This window comes from Coccinella septempunctata, chromosome 6, assembly GCF_907165205.1.
Source record: "Coccinella septempunctata chromosome 6, icCocSept1.1, whole genome shotgun sequence".
NCBI lineage: Eukaryota > Metazoa > Arthropoda > Insecta > Coleoptera > Coccinellidae > Coccinella > Coccinella septempunctata.
In genome coordinates, this window is record NC_058194.1 from 16544690 (window position 1) to 16567204 (window position 22515).

The 22515-nt window shown below is 33.9% G+C and overlaps 1 protein-coding gene across 3 annotated transcripts in view; it reads left to right on the forward strand.

Moving 5' to 3' along the window:
• Positions 1-22515, forward strand: part of LOC123315198 (eukaryotic translation initiation factor 4B) — a 33509-nt gene that overhangs the window by 3754 nt on the left and 7240 nt on the right. Inside the window, exons 2-4 of one of the 3 annotated variants that reach the window (XM_044900794.1) lie at positions 12616-12974; positions 16497-16721; positions 21912-22106. In XM_044900794.1, the coding sequence (XP_044756729.1) occupies positions 12616-12974; positions 16497-16721; positions 21912-22106 (779 nt within the window). Of the gene's footprint in view, positions 1-12615; positions 12975-16496; positions 16770-21911; positions 22107-22515 lie in introns of all 3 variants that reach the window. The other 2 variants (XM_044900792.1, XM_044900793.1) reach the window with 2 other exon arrangements.

Below are 22515 nucleotides of genomic sequence, written 5' to 3' on the forward strand. Positions count from 1 at the left end.
TTAATGTCGATTCAATATTGTTTACATCATCCAGAAATTTTTACTCTACGTTTATGATGGAAGAATCTGTCAAGCAGTGATTTGTCAGATCTATTATATACCCGGGTACTTTCTTCAGAGAATCAATTAAAAATATCCTTCAATCGAATACAGGTCCAGTCTTAGAATTGATTCATGATTTTTTTTTCTGATATAGTAGAGGATTCAACATTGTAGCAGAATTAGCAGAAATTAAATTTTCGAGTACCTAAATACTTGAATACTGCTAGCATGTTTGAAGCTCCGCACTCAAACTCTTAGGTTCTATACGGAAAAGAAAAGTACGAGTGATTGGCTGCCCAACTTTAACAGGCGCGACCGTTTGAACATCGAAAAAAAGTTTTATATTTCTTTGCTCAGCTTACCCGAAATCTTGCTTTCACCGAATTAGAGATTTTGGAATAAGCTTCCAGCGGATGTGTCTTCTCGGAGTATAATCTACAGCAGTTTAAGATGAAGTAAACTGTCTGCTACTTTCCACTTGGGCTGCCAACTAGGAGACAAGACCTATGGTCGCATTCAGCGGACGGAGCGCAAAGCGCTTCTGCTACCCATCTGTAGCGGTAGCGGTCGGGAACATGTTGAACGTCCGCTGGCAAGCCGAGATAGGATATAAGGCAGTCCAACAAGCTGTCAGGATGAGCTGATTGGTTGAGAAGTCTGTAGGAAAGACGTAAATAAACGGATTTTTTAAGTTTCGTTAACCTTGTGCTGGTTAAGTCAGTTTTTTTGTGTGAAAAATTACTTACTAGGTGTACTCTGTATCAATTGCGGTTCATCTACTTACCTACCTGTATATAAAAATGGAAAATTCAACATCCTTCTATATTTCTAACCATCAATTTCCATTTCATTTTCATCAACAAACTCAAATACAACTTTCGCTCCTTTCCGCTACCGCTACCTAGCACAAATCAAATCCGCTCCGAAAAGTGGCGTCCGCTCCAGAACGTGTTGAGAATGTAGCGCATATTTCACCGAACGTTTCCGCTAGCGTTTGGTAAAGGTAAGCGCACATACATCGGCATCGGACGGACGGCATGGAAGGAACGGCACGGCAGCGGCGGAATTTTTATATTAAAGGTATCGCACATATAACATCGGAATCGCCGGAGGAATAGAATAGATTAGTTGCGAATATGACTTCAAGCGGTGAGGAACTAGCGTTTGTTCTGGAGGAAGAAGAGTTTCAAAAGCGAAGGAATCGTAGACGAATGTGGATACATGACATATGTAAAAAAGGAAGGATTTTGGAGAATATTTATTTCCGGACTTGATGAAGGACGAAAAAAAAAATGGTTGCTGTAATTTCTGTCACTTAAATTGTACAATTCATTATAATTTTGTACGCGCAGTATTAAGTTCTCCTGAAAACTCATACTTCTGCCGTGAATTCGTATTTCGTATGACTACCTGTACAAGCCGCTGCATGTAGAGACTTGTAAAATGACGCAGATGCCGCGGCAATCTCCGATTGGTATCGCACATATGTAGGGATCGGCCTGCACAGCACGCATCATCGGTCGGAATTTAATTCTCGTTCCTCAATTCCGTCGGATGCGATGCGATGCGATGCCTTAATTAACAGTTGCGCAACTGTTTCGTCCGCTGAATGCGACCATAGGTTTGCCTTTTAAGCCCGTTTGCAACAACCGAGAATTCTCTAGAAAATTTACTCGAGATTTCATGCGCCGTGAATTATGTACCGTTACATACGCACTTTCGGTAGAATTCTCTGTTGAGTTGCGTACTAAATAATCTCTGCCGTTTTCTTGCGAGAATTTTGTAGAGAATTCTCCAGACAATTCTCGGCTGTTGCAAACGGGCTTAAAATATTAAAAAACAACCACTGCTAGCCGTAATTTTGGTATATATCACTATATAATTTTTTGCAATATATAACTGAATCGCTGATGTCATCCCGTCGCTATTTTTATCGAAATATGTCAAAATATGATTGTGAAAACAAGTTTTATAGACAATAAAGTTCAACTTTTTTTTTCTCATAAAAAATCCAACTAAATTGAAAAAACGAGACGGGTTGACATTTAGACGTCCTTCAATTTGAATTTAAAAAAAAATTAAAGCTTCACATAGAAAATTGAAACATTAAATTAAGAACTAATGAATACCATTTTTGAATGCAGATAATATTTTAGGTATTACTTTCCCTTAACGAACATTTTTTAACATCGCTACAGACCAAGGCATGTACCTACCTATACAGGCTGTCTGTAAACAAATGCAAAGGACTCAGGGAGATGATTCCTCGATGAAAATGAGCAGGGGTAGTTCCTATAAATTTTTTTCGAAATGGACCTCCCTTCCAAAATACAGCCTTTGGAAGGCGATGACGAATTGACAGCTTTTAATTTTTTTTACGGGTTCCGAAAAAACACTGAGTCATAAAACTATAGGTACGTAATAATAAATATGAAGCACTAAGTAGATGTTACACAATTTTTTTAGATCTCATAAATTTATTATTAGGGGTTGAAAATAACAACCATTCATGATGTTCCCTCAAAGATTGTTTTCGTGGGATAGATTTTCGAAAAATATAATTCTCTTATGATTTCCCATTCAATTCGGAGGAAAAATTTGTCTTGAAAAATTTCGAATTTTATTTTTCGAAAATTTATCCCACGAAAACAATCTTTGAGGAAACATCGTAAGTGGTTGTAATTTTCAACCCCTAATAATAAAGTTATGAGATCTAAAAAAATTGTGTGAGTAACATCTACTTAAAATTTCATATTATGTATAGATTTATGACTCAGTGTTTTTTAGAACAAGTAAAAAAATTGAAAACTGTCAATCCGCCATTGCCTTTCAGAGGCTGTATCTTGGAAGGGAGGTCGATTTCGAAAAAAATTTATAGGAACTACCCCTGCTTATTTTTATCGAGGAATCATCTCCCTAAGTCCTTCGCATTTATTTGCAGACACTCTGTATATTGATGAAATGAATATTCAATAATCTGGAAAATAGTTAAGAATGAATGTACATACTGAATGTGTCGAATTAGTTTTGAACTCTCGTTTAATGAATAACGGGGATGAGAGCATTGTTGTCTCGTTTCTCAACAGGTAAATTAATCTTCAGAATTACATATACGTAATGTACGAGACCGGTAACCCCAGTGGCAAACATTTATGAAATATTCAGAACCCTGTTGGCTCGACTTAATACATTGTGGGAAACAACAAAGAGCCTTTAGGGAACACATGCAGTTATTCTTCATTGGAATGATTATTTCGAACAAATTGGTTTTTTCACAATTAATTAGTAAATAAGCTTCCCAATTCCTTTTGGACGGAACACTGATTGCATATTAGAATGGGGTATTTTCCTAAATTTCAAAATATATGTTATTAAAATCTTTATATTTTTTTCGAATTTTATCATATTGCATTTTGTCTTTATTCACTTTCGAAAATTCTGATTTTGGAAGTGCTCTCTTATGAACATTCTACGTCATTTTCACAATCCGGCAACGCCCTTTGAGTCAATAATGGTCATGAAAGTTTTCTGATCAACATAGACGTAATAAATATCAAGTTTTGTGATCAAATTCGACAAGAAAAACAAACAATGACACAAAATGTCATCGGTTTTAAGAAAGTATAGACACGGATTACAGAAAAAATTTTATGCAATCTGTGGATATCTTCTTGATCGGTTCCGCTGTTGTCGAATTAACAAAAATTACTAGACTATTGGGAATTCAAATTTAGATTGCAGCGACATAGTGGTGACAGTTCGAAGTAAAAAGTTAATGCCTTTACGTCATTGTTCTACGTTCCTCGATGTAAACCATAGACCTAATAATACATTTTATTTTATTAGGTCTATGATGTAAACAAACAAATGACAAAAGTGCCTTAACTTTTTATTTACGAAAATAGCCACCAGAGGGCGTATCGCTTGTTTTGAATTCCCATTAGTAAAGTAATAAAGTTTCGAAGGGTGTATTTCTGAAATTTCTGAATTTTGAAGCGAATCTTTCAGGTGTTGGATAACTAATGGAAAAGGGTTTCCATAAATAATCTTAAATTCGATTTTGGAGTTTTAGGAAACTTGCCCATTAAATTATAATTTAATCTTAGCATCCAAAACAAGAAGAAATTAACCTGTAATTGAGAAAAATCATGTCAATCTGGCCATTCCATGAATTCTGTCTAATTTATATACATTGACCGTAGAAAAAAACATCCTCCAAAAATTTCACATATCTTTTGAACCACACATTTGATTCTGATGATTTTTTTCAAATTCTCAAGTCAGTTCTTCTGCAACAATTATATTTTGAAAGTTCGTATCAAAGTTACAATTAATAGGGTGTAAAAAGCTGCAAACACCAGTATAGATGCAACAAATACTATATGCGGTTTCAACTATTATTATTATCTATGTAACAAAAAACTAAAAAGTAAAACTCACTGGCGGTTTCAGGTTGCGAAGAATATTTTTGCCCTCCTATAGTCCCATCGAATCATGATCGATCATTAGTTTCATTGCAATATCGGTCCTTTGAATTTTCAACTAACATAAATTTCTTCATATTATAATTTATTCTAAAAAATTCTTCTTAAAAAGTAAGGCTTACAAGTTTCGAAACCACTAACTGCCAGTGCGAGACATTAATAATAGTCAAAGCCATTTTTTTTAAAAAAAACTCTCTATCAGTCATTGTTTTTACTACCTTCACACTTTTAGTCCTCTTCTATACTATTCGTTCTTTTATGAGAAATATTATATTCAAATCGTGAATTTTTTTTTTCATAATCTCATTACATACAACCTAAGAAGCTTGAAAAACAATATATAAAACATTACCAGATACCAAAACTTCACGGTAATTCAAGATCCTATGTGATAAACGACAAGAGTAAGTAACGAAACCTTTGTTCTTGGGTACGAATATAGCTAAAGAATTTTATAGGAATACCTACTCCAATGAGGAATTGAAGGCTTAGCTTTTCCATTCACCAATATGTACCTAACTGTCATCTATATATGTCAACTTTTCCCATCCTTTGAAATACATAGAACTGAACAAACAAACTCAATTAATAAATTGAAATAATTGATTTGCCTCTGCGTAAATTCTAACTAATTTGCACTAATTTGTCAGGAGCAAATCAGATAGAATGAAATTGTTGCCTGACAATGAACGAAAAATGAAACTTTGAGATAAGTGCTAGAGTTTACGCAGGAGCAAATCAATTATTCCAATTTTTTAATTGATTTTGTTTCAGAGACTCTAAAGAGTTCCAGAAGATGCACAATCCTTCCAGATTGAATTTCAATCGATATAATATTACATAATATAACATTATTTATTCTCATAATTAATGCAAATATACAAATGAAAAGAGGAAATCGTCAAAAACATCAGAAATTCAACATAAATTTAAAACTTTCCAATAATTCCTTAACCGTATGACGTTTGATATTTATAATAATTTTAGTTCTTTAATTTTAAATTTTTTCGTATCAGATAAATTGTACATTTTCGTACACATATATTTTGCGCTTCTTTCAGTAATTTTCAATAAAAGTCTAGGGAAGTGGTATGGAATTATACGTCTTTTGTTGAAATTGCATGCTTATAAAGCAGACTTGGTAAAGCTCTCAAAATTAAAAGTGCAATCCAGCAAAAAATAAAATTGAGGAGATGTTTATCCAACCAAAACTATGTATAAACCATACTAATTTTTTGCCGAATGTTGTAGCATACTGTGTGCATAATAATAATGTCTAATTGGATGATAAATAGATTAAAAATTCTCGAATATGTAAATCTGCTGCTGCAGTTCAAAGTCGCAGGTAAATGATTCTCTGAAAATATGAGTTTAAACCGTGAAGTTCAATCGAAACAAGTCATAATATCACAATCGAATCAACAGAGTTCTCTACTATCTGTGTTGAAATGTTTACTTGATTAGTTTCTGCTCTTTTTGGAGATAATTATAAAATTTGAATACATTCAATGTTTTGCGCTATCCTCCAAATTTCACACGGTTAACTTCGAACCGTAGTTCCCACCAAATTGACAAATACATACGATAATGTTTGCTTTGAATATCATGCTCCACTTATTTGCTATTGTCAATTCAACTTGTTTGGGGATCCAGTCGAAGTGGGCCTTTATGGGGAGAGTTGAATCACAATTGTGAAATTTGGCTGATGAATATTCATCACCTTTTAATAATAGTGGTCAGTATGTTGTTCCCATATTTGTGTCATGGCGTTGGTCAATTCCAGAAAATAAATATTGTAATTAACGCAAATTTTTTGATTCATCAGATAAAGCTAGGAATATTTTATTGTACCTATATATTTTATTAAGAACCGACTGTAGTAGTTGAATCACTAGAAAAAAAGTAAATGAATAAAGTAAGGAATGCAATGAAATTTATGTTTCTGTTTCATAGTGGGTATTTCTCGAAACATCTGAAGAAGTGAGAATAAAAATTAGTTGTAGATATTTTGCATTTGTCAATCAATATTACCTAACGAATAATATTGAAACAATATAGATGAGTTCATCGTTTCAGAGCCTGTGTTTGAATTCATCATCAGACAACGAGTCAGACAATGAATAAAAATCTTAAGAATGTTAAAAACTCTCTTGAGAGTTTCTTTTTCGGTACTTTTGTCATATTGGCATATTTGAAAATCATAGATACTGACCCATAGATTTACTTCTCATGCATGGAAATTTCCAAGTTCCACCTTTTTTGGTCCTTTGGCCAAATATGATCTATTCTTATATCGATTAGTTGGAAAAATTATTTCCTTTCTTCAGCCTCCCACCTTCTCAATCAATAAAATTTTGATTATTTCAATTCAAATACATAATTGTGATGCTTCTCTTATGAAGGTTTCTCCATAAATACAGGCTATACTATTAAAGCAGGTTTTTCATTCCTATTGTCCATAATTTAATTTAATGGAGATTTTAGATCATTTGGACTTTAGAACATTGTTCTTACATCGAACACATTTAATAAATGGGGAAATGAAGTTGTTGTTCTTTAGAGACTTTTTGTTGCACTTCTTAATGATTTGTCTTTTAATTCAATGAATTTTTTATAAACGATTATAGTTAAATCGCAGAGGTTGCATCTTACGATCATTTTCACAGTTTTGGAAACAAGGTCACAAAATTAAATGAAAATTGGTTATAAAATGATTCGAATGAATGTCAATTTTGAGATTCCACAAAAAACGGAGTATAAAATAAATAGTTTGAGCGGTCATACTATCAATATAAAAGGGGTAGAAAAATCCACCTCTGAAATTTGTTTCGCAGGAAACCTCTTTCTTTATTCATATTGTACCATGAAAAAATAAATTTTCAATAGATTGATTCATTATGACGGTATTCTGTAATCACTTGCTAAAATTGACAACTATTGAATACAAATCTTTATCAACAGAAAAGTGCAGCGAGTCGTATTGGCTGGGATTATCTTTGAAATTAAATTAACCTAGTCAGCGGATCTAATGCCAACATTACAATGAAACACCACCAACATTTTCTTTTAATTGCATTCTGGCTGCCATAGAATGTCTAGGTTTCTAAGAAAAAATTAAGAATTTATTTTCAGGTGCCATCTTTTGGGTCTTCTATATCTAGGCAGGGGCTGAAGAAAAAATTTATATGAAATAGCCACACTTTTCTTGATAAGGATTCACCGTTTCAATTTTTTGCAACTTCATTAATACCCTGTATATCGAAAGCTTTCCACTCAAAATTCTTAAAACCCACTGTCAGTTACTTTAACGCTGTTTTTACACTGCTTTTCGAGGATTAAATTCTCAGTTCAGATAATTATTTGATAATTAGATATATCGTGGGAATAACATCACCTATCCGCAAAATTCATCAATTATTAGTGGGTTATCATGAAGTTTCTAGAGGATATGAATTTTTTTTATTTTGTAATAACGTATAATCGTACTCCGCCATCATGAATTTTTGTAACAAAGTAAGACTGAAGATTTTAAAAATATGGATTTAATTTCAATTCAAATTTTATCTTCAGATTGTTATTGATTATTATTTAATTATGCATTATTATTATATGATTATGAATTAGCAAGTTAACAAATGCAACGAAAATAATCAGAAGCACCAAATGACCCAAAAAACGTTATTATTTTCATCCGTCAGAGGAGCGCGTTCTTATGTTTAATATATTTCCTCTTTTAATTAGTTAGGAAATTGGGTTGAATCTGAACAACGAATCAAGTAAGTATACCTTGCAGCACTAGAATTGAAAATTAAATCGGAAATTTTCGTTGATAAGAAACTAATGGGTTACTTGATGTTTTTCAATGAAAAAAGCCAAGAAAATTACTGTGAGCATTATAAAAGTATTTTTCATTTTCGCTCAAATCCATTAGATACGTGTAGGTATGAAAGAGCGCTAGCTTAATTGAAAATCCTGAATTTCCTGAGATGATCATCTTCAGTTCTTCGAGTCAAGGTACCCCCAATTAACTTTAATTTCACTATACTGGAGCTGGAGGGGATAATGGATGTTGTAGATTGCAAGTAGTTTTTCGCTGTTGTTTTTTGCTAGGGTTGCATTGATTATTATTTTCCGCATATTTTGAGTTTTTTGATATGTATTATGTTTTCCAAAGTGATATTGAAATGTATGAATCTCTAGAGAAAGATGAAGGAAATATCGAAAATAAAAAAAAATAGATGAAGATATAAAGTTGCAGATAATACAAATACCGGTCAAAAGCTGTGAAATTGATTTTTTGGGGGACTTCGATACCCGATGTTTATTTTGTAGAACCAATTAAATTGGTATTGAAAGATTGTATTTATATTATTTCAAATAATTTCTTTTTATCATTATTTTATTATTTTTTGAAAAATAAGGTTTTTTGATAGCAATCGAAGCTCTGGCAAAGATAGTTCCATAAAATCTAAGTATTTATTTGGATCTAGAATGGAGACTTTGATAAACCATCTGAAATGTGAGGGACTATCGAAGCCTCGTCAACCGCGTACTTTATTCTTAAGAAATAAATGGAGAGGAGATAGTATGGCGAGTATGGATTACTGTGATAAATTTCAGTCATAAGCCACTTGATAAAATGCAAAAATGGTGTTCTTAACAATGCCACCCCAATCTGAGTATTTTCGACGTTTTTTTCTTATATCGATAGTAAAATAATTTCGATATAAATCATTTCAAATTCCGAAAAGCTATCAACATCACCCTATTTGACGGTAGTTTTATATTGCTACAAAGTTTGGGTAGGTAGCTACTGTATGTTCAGTTTGTTCAGCTGAAGCAACTTCGACTCATGATCTGATGGAACATTTCAGTTGATACAACTGCAAGTATGGATTAATTTAGGATATGTTTCTAGTTTTCAAATAACTATTAGAAAATGTTAATTTTATGAGATGATTTTTAACTTGGACAAACGTGATGAAGAGAGTTCGTCACGATATATACTAATTTGGAAAATGAAATTTTCAAATATGTATATCGTGGTTTTTTTCACCGCTGATGTGAAGATTCAGGCAATTACTGTTGGTTATGGAATGGTATGGAATGCCATTCTATGCCTGCTATGCAGGTAGAATGTTGATCCAGAATCGTTATTGACAGAACATATTTCCTCGTGCCTGCAAAGAACAGTGTCAATTTCTGAGCAGCTTACTCAAAGTTTCACTCAATTATCGAGTAGGGAACCCAAAATATTAACCTGCAAGTTACTGGTTGCTTCACATCTGAATCAACCGAGAGGTATACATATAACTTAAAAAAGAACTTTTTCAGTGAGTTGAGTGGATGTTCTCGAGTATTTCCTAGGTTGGCAAGAGTTTCTGCATCCGTTCATTAATGATAATGTTCTATAGTCTATACAATTAGTGGAGGACAATTTCGATGGCCCGGCAAATTTTCCATTAAATTTATTTATCAAGTGTATCTATTGAAACCAACAATTTTATTCAGGGATCGGAATTATTTGCTTGGTTCATGAATAATTCTGTACGTAATACTTCATAAAATGCATTTTGTTGATATATAATTTGTATTTTGCATAGAGTTTTCATTACAAGCGGACATTTTCAATTGAAAATGAACGGTCAATGATACTGCGTTATACCGGGATTAAAGCTGAACCACTATTTGGTTCTACAAACGAGAGCTTTGTTTGAAAAATATAATTTTTCAGTATGATTATTCACGATCCCACTTATGCTTTGTTTGCTCCCTTTTCCTGAATGCTTCACTATTTTGAAATTTTTTACCCAACTTAAAAATACTTAGGCTGGCTAGATTCTTGAGTCTAGTTTTGCTAATAGCAAAATGTCCTTTACATCTCTTCATCGCACGTTAGTTATCATGTTCTCAGTGGTACTATATTTTCCGCCCTGCTTCCGCTTTTCACCCTATATTCATGAAATACTACATCCCTTAGTACATATAATCCTCTTTTGATTTAAATTCTGATTTCATTTCGGAGCCCGAACATTTTTGATGTCCAGATAATATTATAAGATTTCCAGGTACGAACATAAGGGCTGTTTTTTTCACTCTGTCCATCTTAATTTGATATTATGGAGATTATTGAAAAGCTTTAATTTTTCACTTCCTCGAACCTAGTTCTTGGAGCTCTTCAATTCTTTCCCTTCTCTATATTCGTTCTTTTTTACAGCCAACATAATAAGAAATATCCTACTTTCTTTATTTTGCGTTCTTTCATTTAAAGGAGCCTATATTTGTCATTACAATAGTTGCCTTATGTAGCGGTTAGTAGCTTAATATCAAAAATTATTTGGGGATACTTATATTTGGGGTGCCCAAGAGGGAAATTCCGGATTTACTCGATTAATATAAGGGGAGATACGTCTGACCCTGTAGAGTACCTCGACCAAAAATTAGACCTGTATATAGGGGGAATTGTCTAGGAGAGCCTGTCGGAATATTAAAAAAAAACATGCTCGAGCGTGTCAGCTTAAGATATATGTGGTTAATTTAATGTTGAAAAGTACACATTCTCTTAATCTGACAATTTAAGCTTGACGAAAATGTGTGGGAGGGCGCCAAACCTCCAAAAAAAACGTCATATGTACATTCTCGAACGCGGTGGCTTTTTTTTTATTTCGAAGCTAATGATTCAAGAATAACGGAAAATACATAATCTGACAGTTTCAGCCAATAAAAATTGGCTATAAAGGTCACAAAAATCAGTTTTTCTGAATCATCCTCTCTCCTGAGCTGCAAATAGTTTTCGCATTCATTATAAAAGTGGTAGAGCATAACATTCTCTACAAATTTGGTCCGAAGCAATTTTCCAACGCTTAAACGTTGTTTAGAAATACATATAGCGATGAATGTGAATTGGACTGGGATTCTACCTTGATCTACCCTCTCGCATGTATGGTTGAGCTCCTCGAACTCATCATCCTCTAGCTCGAAAACGATTAAGAGTATGTATGATTGCTTCAGACAAAAGTTGTATAGAATTTTATTATCTACAACTTTCATAATGAATACAGAAACGATTAGAGGTAAAGGAAGGGAAATATTTGAAAAAAATGCACTTTTATCATCTTCTAACTGTCAGATCAAGAAAACCCCCCTGATTAGTGTGAGATTAATGGGTCAACACGTCTGCAACACCGAGATTAACCATCAGTATGAAAATCTGAAAAGCTCGAGTATGTGAAATTAACGATTTTTTTTTGTGCATTTTCATAGGACCACTGTGACCTTGCGTCAGGTCCGAATTGTCAGTATATTGAAAAGTAGATTCATTTGGGTCCAATTAACATATCCTCTAAAAATCCGGCACGCTCGAATTTTTTTCTAAAACATTTCCAACTCTTCCGTACTGCCAGCCCCACCACGCAAACTGCCAGGTTAACATGAATTTATTATCAGAGATACGTAGGACATATACAGTATTTCAATCTGACGATTTTTTATTACATCTTCGAAAATCTTTCTTAAGCCTTGCTAGCACTCTACTGACACAAGCTCTCCGGAAATGCCTGGTATTTGTTGTTAAAAGTTCTTGCGCAAGTTCCCCCAAAGTAATATAATACGCTTTGAAATTTCTGGGTAAAATTTTTCTGTCACGAAAACCACTTTTTGCAATTGCAATTGTAGCGTGCAGCCACAATCGAATTTAGAGTTTTAACTTGAATAGTTCGATCACACACTCAAAATCAACGAAGCAACAAGAAAGGAATTCAGTCTAAATTTTGTTAGAGTTTGAATAAAAATAAATTGACATTTTTTTACTTCCAATTGTACAAGCCTCAAATTTTCGATTACGCGTACAAATATCCTCGAATTAATTCATTATTTATTAATGATATCGAAGCTTCGCCAAAATTATCCCAGACCACTCACATATTTTAGTACTTACATATTTAAGCAACAACACTTCGCGTGAGTAGTTCAATGGCCCTTCCGAGAAACAAAGCTCTGGGAGAATTATTATTGACTTAATCCGCATCGAATTTCCACATATAACAGCTTGCCATTCCGCTTCTAAGTGAATTATGTTGTTTATTTGCAGAACTGCCCTACAACTATTATCTACATAGTGCTGCCAGTTTTATTCGATATCTGTTACACTGCCTCCTTAAAAGACGTATTTCATTTAGACACCAGCAAACTAAACAGAGTCCCACGAGAGGATAAATCATATTTAGATAGATATGGGGGAAATGTAGCCAGCGAGTCTGTGTTGAACACAAGAACTATTAAACCTGAAGACTCCTCGGATACCCGAGATCCCTCCAGCACGAACTTGGGAAAGAGATGTATTAGGTGCGAAGGAGGAAGATATCCTCCTGACCCCTACGATAGGAGGGGTTCTTATGATGACAGAGGAGGTTATAGGGATAGATATGACGACAGATATGATGATTCCAGGTGAGTTTATCATGCAAACACTACATGTTGATCAACAAACTAGTTATGCGATAATTAGGTGTACCTACCCAATTCAATCGTTGACATAATCAACTGGGAATTGGTAATAATAGTCAAATATCCAATAGCGAAACGTAACAGAGAGAAAAAAAATTCCTAGCACTATGCGGATAGTCGGGAAGTTCAATATAAATTATAACAGAATGAATATTGATGAACAGTACAGGGGTAGATGGTTGTTTTTGGGGGTGAGAAATGATTTTTACGATTTCCGGCTGACCTATACCAAGTATCGAAAAAATGTAAACGTGATAGTTGTAGATAATTGCAGTTTTTATTCATCAATTCCTAATCCAACTCCAAATTCGTAGAGAAAAACGCAAAAAATAGTTATTTAATCAACTAAGTTATTAATGAAAGCGCTTCGCTCGCACGTTAATGTTCGAGATTATTAATCGCTCAATTAATAAACGATTTGATCACAAGATTTTTCCGTCGACCACATTTTGAATTGAATGTGAATTCTTGATTGCAAAAATTTTCTATCGATACCTAGTCAAATTTGACACCTTACAAATTTTCTATGTTCATATCGGAATGTTGATATTTATGCGGCCGATCGAACAATTCGAGAAGTCGATAGATGGCATATTCGAGTTGTGACATTTTGAGTAATGTCACATTGATATCGTTCCCTATAATATCTGTTAAAGAATGTGTGGAGCTGGTGGAAGCTGGAGTTGTAGTACATAGATATATTGATTACTCTCTAACCATCATAACTTTTCTGCAACCTCCACAATTCATCTCTTCTCAAATCACCCGCTAGGTACTACGAAAATCATACAACGACATACAAATAAAATAATTATTTGGGAAGCTGCTAAATACTTCTATGTTCGATTACCCATGACAATAATGCATTAATAGGAAATTAACCAATAGAAGGGTTCATTAACAGCTAATTTCGTGTACGTTAAACAGTGCTATTATTAAGAGGTCGGCGGAAAAGGTTTTTTAATTTTCCATTTCTTTCTGCGACGGAAATTTATCGATTTAGATGATCATCACTCAAAATACATATTTCCATGTTCTAAAATATCAAGTACCTACTTCTTTACAATACATATTTTTGAAATAAATTAGTTGAACTTGGCCAAAAACACATGAATAAGATATTCAGATTGAATTATCTTTGTACAGTTCTCTACGTCGTTAAAGTTGGAGTAACTTCCGATTTATTCAGGTTTGTCTTAATCGTGCATATCATCAGAGATTTTGTTATAATGAAGATATTCACTTATTATTTACTTATTCATGATCTTCCGAATCACGTGTGTTTTCGTACGGTTGTGATTATGCATTGGAACAAATTCCGATTCCAGTTCCTTTTTTATTACATATGATAGTTTCAATTAATGCAAATCGAAATGGATTGAAATTGATAACATCTATTTAGAATTATGCTATACAAAAATATCCTTGAGTGTCTTGAGATTTTATATTTACTGAAAGGCTGCAATTGAATCTTCATTCAATGTCAAGAAACCAGTATGGACAAACTTGGCTTGGCACAAACTAATATTGACAGTGAAACCACTTTTTTTCACTAAAAATTAATTTACCATCAAATTTTCTGCATTGCAAAAATGTTTGTATGATACATGAATGAATATACCTTTCAGAAGAGATTGTATTTGGGATAAAATTCTAGGGATTAAAAATCTAAACTAAACAAATGAAGCACAGTTAGAATGAGCTTTTTCTTTAAACGCCTGCCGGGAATGTTTAGTTCGTATATATGTGGAGACACTTTTCACGAAATACAAGGTTTACTATCATAGCCCTAACCTAGATTAGGTTAGATTAAGGATAGCCATGCATATGTCGCAAACACCTCAACCTATAGATGCATTGTGCAAACATGCGCTGACTAGTCTGGCAAGAAAGGCTCAATAAACTTGATTACTTTCCCCGGTACTACAACCATTACTTTATTTTGGTTTCAAGAACCACGAGCTGAGGTACCATAGCCATTTCTGATGCACAGGCAATTCGCAATTCGGCTACCTCATTAGCATCTTAACAGAACTGCCAGGTAACCTTTACCATGTTCCGCAGGTGATAATTCACAAGACAATGCCCTATGTGTATCTCATTTGCCTCATCTCTCAATCAAAGAGCGAACCTTTTTTGATCCACCTCGTCGAGTAGAAGATGATAGTAAGTTGGCCAGTGTTAGTGCTTTGACCATCCTCCAGAAAATAACTGCCATCGCTAGATGGAATGCTAGATGCTGACCGAATATCTAGTCCAGGAGTTCTGTATTTTTTTTTTTTTTTTTGAAATTCAACCATGAAAAGTATAATTGATTAAAAATATAAGCTGCTTTTATGAATTTTGATGAGAAGTAGGGGTACCTTGCCTCCTCAGACGAATCGCCCCTGACTTCCTGCTGAATACTATAATTTCTAGTGATACGATAGGCAATAATCAGTTGTAAGGATAATCATATTTCATCACAGAAACATTTCCTATCGTCAAAATTTTGGAATTCAACTACCAAGCCAACTGATTAGTGTGTTACGTTTCTTCTGAAAATCTGTAGAAATTGGAATTTTCCCCTGCACTTTCATTTTCACTGATTTTACTCATTTCCGCATCCTATGTAGAAATTGTCTTTTTTTCTGGATCAGTCATTATTGTACTGTTAATAGTATATTATTTAACGAGCGGTAATGTAGGTCATAACTCACGCAGATGAAGTTTGCAGCGCGAGCCGTAGGCGAGTGCTGTAATTCATCAAGTGAGTTATGACCATTACCGCAAGTTGAATACTATACTTTATCTACGACTTTAACAATAAATACTAAGATACAAGTACAGAGAAAGAACTTTATTGACAAGTCTCAATAGTGACCTACAACAGTACTATAAAAATTTTAGTTTAAATTTTCGGGCGATAAATTCTGTATGGTAATATTAGCAGCTCATCTTACTTCTGGAGGTGTACATAATACTTCATCTTCATTATCTGAATTAATTCTTTCGAGCAAAATATTCACAATAATTAGTTATCAACTTAATTTGAAAACGTCAAAATTATTCAAGTGACATTCCTCCCCTCAATATCAATAATGGACTGTTCCCTTTCGGCCAACCGGCTTGTAGAAAAAGCACAGAGCCGGTTCGTAAATCTTTTCTGATTTATTATAGTGAGTTATAGTAGTGAGTTATTATAACTCACGTTGCTTGTTTACAAATACTATTAATTGCTCAAAAGCATTTGAATAATGAATATATAAATTAATAGGAGTAGATAAACTCTATTGCTACTCGGTAGTTACTATTCTCCAACAATTCTTCTTCATCGCCAGTTAGAATTCATAATTCTACGAATATTGTAGAGATTGTTGAATAAACTACGTATTCTATTCAGTTTTCTTTATGTTCGAGCAGTTTCAGATATATGAGTGTAAAGTGTTTCAATATTTTTTCTCATTTCATAATGCATTTTTCAAGGTATTACCCTTATTATAGAGACCGATACTACGACAAGAAATACGATCCCTACGATCGCTACTATGAGAGATATGATAGATACGATCAACGAAGAGACTACTATGACAGGGATAGAGGGTATGGAGAAAGAGATCGCTATGGCGCTGGTGATAGAGATCGTTATGGTTCTGGCGATAGAGATCGTTATGGTTCCGGCGATAGAGATCGTTACAACGATAGAGACAGGTACTATGATAGAGGAATAGGATATGACAATAGGGGATATGATTATAGGTAAGTTCCATATTATGGACAAAATGGAAGATGACAGACAGAAGCTTCCTATATGACATTAGAAGGACGATTTTGTCCCATCCTTGAGAAGGAATAGTCGAACTAAAAATTCAGAATAAATGATAGTAATTTCGGAAGTTGGGATTGAATTTTCTTTTTCCAGTATGAAGAATTAATGTATTATTCAACCTACTTAAATTCAGGCTCTAGTCGCTCCCAGTGTTTGTTCTCTATGTGCCTATGTGGTTGTGACCATAAAGTATGACAGACTAGTGAATAATAGCTCATTAACCACATATTTATGTGAGTTTGATAGACCATCACTGAATAATGGCTCATGAATCACAAGTGTTTTTCGAATGTCATTATGCTCAAGGAAACAGATAGATGATGATCACTTCATTCAATAGTTTTAGATAAAAATTAATCGTTCAACATAGAATATTGAAGGATATTTTTTCAAACTTTCTTCCTTATTTCTGAAAATTACAGATTGAATGCACTGAAGTTGTTTTAGTAACAACTTCTGCAAGAAACAATAAAGGTCATGTTTTAATGTTTTCACAATAAATAAATGCATAATATAATTTGTTGCGAGAAGCCAATTGAACCTTGTAGATATGGGTCCATCCATGAGTTAAATTTGGTTGTTTGCTGGAATGACACTTTCGACCATATTCATTGCAATTTTTTTCATCTCATTATAATTGTAGAGCACGTACCTAATCATTAAATGAGACTAGTCTGAAATAATTAATAATGAAAATCATAATATTGCTCTATTGTCTTTAAAGTTTCGTGAATATTCAAGATTATCAGAAAAAATCTGCCATTATTGATTCTGGAACAACATTGGCGAGACAAAACCACAGCTATTGTGCAATTATATCATCAAAAAATTCAGGAATGGGAAAAAATTAAAACAAATCAATTCATTCGAAAAAAATCAATTGAAAATAATCTACAGAAATTATCTATCAGCGGTTTTTATGCTACCGATTGAAGCAATCATTTCGAACTTTCATTGTACATATTGAAAGTGAAATAGCTACCACGAAGAGATTTTTCCGTCAAATAGGGTGATGGACATGTTGAAAGTAATAAACTCGTGTAAACTAAAAAGGTTCTGATGAATCCATTCACGCCGTTTTCCTATGAGTATCGCCCTTTGAAGTCCAACAAATTGAAATAGGATCATAAGCTCAATTTGGGTCATTAATGATCAATTCCTTTCAGAATTTTTTTTCATGTAGCCAGTCATCCAATTCCACTGAACAATAAGCAACACGATTCATCAAAACGAATAAATGATTATTAGCGATAATAATCCATGTTTTTTATTTTGATGCAGAACAATATTCATGATACTATGAATATCAAATGTGATCATCTATCTTATAATAAAGTTTCGATAATCGAATGAGGACTCATAATCAAATTTTGTCATTCATTTTATTCTGATGCATGAAGTCGCCATTACTTCGACGTTTTTGTATTCATCATTCACCGAAAAAACCTCAATGTACAATATCTAACTTGGAATAAATGTAGTAAATCGAATATACAGTTTTTTTTGTCGTAAAAATGGTCGGTCAGATCGCTTAGTATTTTGAAGTGCTCCCTTTATAATGTAAGAAAATCTTGTACATCGTGTCCCAAATTGTAGATATGACGCAATCGATAATTTTTTTACATAGCTTTTAATGAATTAGTTACGCGGAGACAAACCTATAATTATTATCCGTTAGGTATTCTTATTCTGGAAATCATGTAATCATAAACTCAGATCGTTTGTATCTTCTCTGTAATACAATGTGTTGTTTCTTCTTATATGTACCATTTCCCTCAGAAGGTGTCTAAAGCGGCCCACAGACGAGCAACTTAGTTGACAACTATGTTGTCAACGAGCTTGTAAACCATACGCGGTTGAAGGAATATCAACCACCAACCGGCCCACAGACGTTCAACTTGGTTGTCAACACGCCGTGTTGACAACCAAGTTGTCAACTAGGTTGCTCGTCTGTAGGCCGCTTAAAACAATTCTGTACTTTATCTAGGATAGTTACGCTTTCAAAATCAAATCTATATCCTTCGCATGCGGAGGGAAGAATATTCATACAGCTAGTCATCGGAATTTTATTGCCATCTAATTGATTAAAATTGCCTGTTCTTTCAATTTCATCATTTTCCATGAACTCCCAAAAATCGTACTTATGTGAATATTATTGACGAATTGACCAATAGTCTCAACACTCTAAACCACCACAGATTACATGTTCTAGACAACAAACCACTCTACGCGACGCTATAATTATGATGTTTATCGGATAGACCTATTATGATTCGGGTTAGAAGTGAAAATTTTACTTATTCCCTACCCCACGTACATAGTTTACCAAACTCACGACACACGCACGCCTAGCCCACTCGCCCCACTCACGACTCACGCAGAATCACTTGAGTCGTAGGTGAATTGACGTCTAGTCATGGTGCGTTAGGCCGAACACGTCGTGACCCAACATGATACACGTTTTATGCCCATCTCTACTATATTCCATTCATTTTTAATTTAGCACTCAGTTGGCCATGGAAATTTGACACATTTTACTCTGTCCAGTACGAAAACGTGGGGTTATGAAGCTTGTCAAAACATTTTTAGGTTTTAACCCTTTCAGACTCAAATTAGAATATTTCATTCAAAATAAACTTCACTCATATTTTCAGGTCAAAAATATATGAAATTCAATAGATATATTCCACTGAGTTCATTGAATATCTATTTTTAATTTTTTTAAATGGTGGTTTCTACTACTCAAAGTAATAATACACCAGGACTAAAGTAATAATACAGGTAAAATAATAAGTTTTTTTTTGATATTCAAGAGTAATGAACGATTTCAATCAAAGTAAGACAATTTCCGAAGAAATATTGCAACCTGCCTTAGCAGGTTGCAATATTTCTTTCAAAGGCGGCCTCTCATAAGAGGCCGCCTTTGACGTACCACTGTTGCAGCTGTTTTGTTGAGATGTAACCATAGAGACGCATAGAATAAATATTGTAAGAGATGGTTTCATAATGAAACCGCTAGGAACGAAAGGGTTAAATGTAAAAATCAGCGCTATGTTGTCCGTTCTACGTAAGAGTTTCAGTAATTATGTATTTTATCCCAATGACAAATCACTTCGAAAAATATGAAGTCGAAAATATGTGACGAACATAATTGACTTCTATACAAAATGATTGACAGCATACCAAATCTAATAATTTGCATGGAAAATACTCGAGATCATATTTTATTTTATATATTATTTTTATTTTTGCTATGGAAGAAAATTGAATTATTGACACATAATATGCAGTAGCTTGAGGGGAGTTAATATGGGTTATCTTCTTTGGCTAAAGGTTGATGCCGGTACATCACTTGTTAATATAAAAAAAAATTAACCCGAAGATGAAATGCATCTGATATCTGATGCAGTGGTAGGGAATTTGTATCTCTCGAAGGAATTAATGGATGACTACAAAAAATGTTAAATTTTTCAACAAAAATCAGCTTGCATCAATGGAAGTCAAAATAAATGAAGGAAGTTTCAAGGAAAGAGGAACTCCACCTTTAAACAGAAATTTCACATGAATTAACAATAATTATAATAACAGTACAATTGGCTTGTATTTATTGCTGCTTATTTTTAATTTTTTGATGTAATAATAATAATAATTATATATTTATTGATTTTGATTCCTTAAGACCTTCACAATGTATAGGACAAGTCAAATAAAAAATAGAAAAATGATTTTTTGGAACTCATTCTACGATAACATTCATCGAAAATCCTGTTTCGCAGTATTGAATCAGTAATATGTTTGTCGTTCCAACAATAATATTGAAGGTGAATGTCGGCACAAGGAACATGAAATTAAAACAACTATTGTCTCAGCCTGAATGCTTGGTAACAATTACCTTTTGTTGTAGCCTGATGAAGGAAATGAAATTTCCGAAACGTCGCTGAGAGAATAGTTGTTTTAATTTCATGTTCCTTGTGCCGATATTCACCTTTAAAAGTACTTTTTCGCATTCCTTCATCCTAAAATAAAATCCTCAAATGTTACCACTTCTTTGGGTCTCCCAAAAGAAGGAAATTCTTTGTCATCCTCCTTATTCACAATCTTCAAAACATTCAGCTAAAATATAAGTGGTTCAGATTCAGATGAAACATTAAATAAATTTACTTACATTGAATATGTTCGCTACCGTCTGATATATTGTAGATATTAGAATATCAGGGTTACCTACTTTTATTAAGCGTACCTGAATTTTAAGTAGTACTTTCGGCATTTTTGTAATATTAATTGATATATTAGTTGTGGCAACGGCGTTATGATATTAACGACATTTCTTGAGTGCCAACCTTACTCCGTTCTAGTTCAAAAACTTGAGAAAATTTCATGGCCAACCTAGTGCTAAAATAAAAGTGAATGGAGTATACACATGCGTTTAGCGCTTCCCTCTTACCCGCACCTCAGGTAGCATGCGTCAAAATCAAAGGACAGTCTATGGCTGTATTCATGTTCGGCTTTCGGGCAATCCGAGAATTGTTCTGAAACTGCCCAAAACTGTTGCGCCCTAGTATTGAATTCTCTGCGCAGTTCTAAAACCATTCTCGGAGTGTCCGAAAGCCGAACCCGAATACAGCTTTTTTGTCGCATTTCAGTAGAAAAGCACCGATACGCATGCTACTAGAACTAGGTAGCTAAAGTGCTCGAAAATCGAATCCTTTCATGCAACTTGGAGCATGTGTAATAGTTCCTTAAGAACTTGATTATCATCAGTATACATGTGTAAATTGATATACCTACTCTTTCAGGATAGACTTAAAAAATAAGATTGCCACAACAATTTTTTCGATGAGGTCATATTTCAAATAAGGACATGCTGTATAACATTTCCATACATCAAAGAAAGCGCAATTTAAAACACTCATCAACCTGTCCACACAGAAAAATGTCTTTGATTAAGTGAATTGCACTCTCGTGTTGTACTTATTTCCGTATATATGATTTCGCGCTCTGAGTTCGCTGATACTGCTTCAAAGACAGCTCTTTCTCGTCATAAATACAGATCTTCATAATTCAAATTTCAGGGACTACAGAGACGGCGGCTACAGGGATCGAGATAGGGACTATTACAGGCCGTCATATTATGATGACAGGGATGATTTCTCCAGCAGGGGTTACGAAAGGAAGCCGTATTATTATGGCAGTGGTGGAGGATACTGGGGCGGCGGCTACGCTAGTAATTGGAATTACGGAGGAGGCAGGGATGATTACAGGGATAGGTGAGTTTTTTCAGTTCAGTCTGTCCGACGGGACAAACGACAGAATTTATTAGCGACCAGGGGAATGAAGAAGGAAGGCTATCTATATTTTCGTATGTTTTCTCGTAGGAGAAAACATAATATAGAGCCAAGCTTCACGTTTAATATTCTGGGAAATTATAGTATTTCCCACAACATTAAACGTGATGTTTGAGAAGAGAATGATTAATAGAAAAAATATACAAGGAAAAAAGCTTTGAATTGAAAATTTTCAACTTCATCAGGTGTGCTGAGAAGAACGATACTTGATCAGATACAATATCTTGGATCTGCCCGTACTGTTTCTGAATTATCTCCAGATTTTGTAAATTCCATGTTCCAGCTCCATGATATAGGTACATTCATTCTATATGTACGAGGATGTATTGAT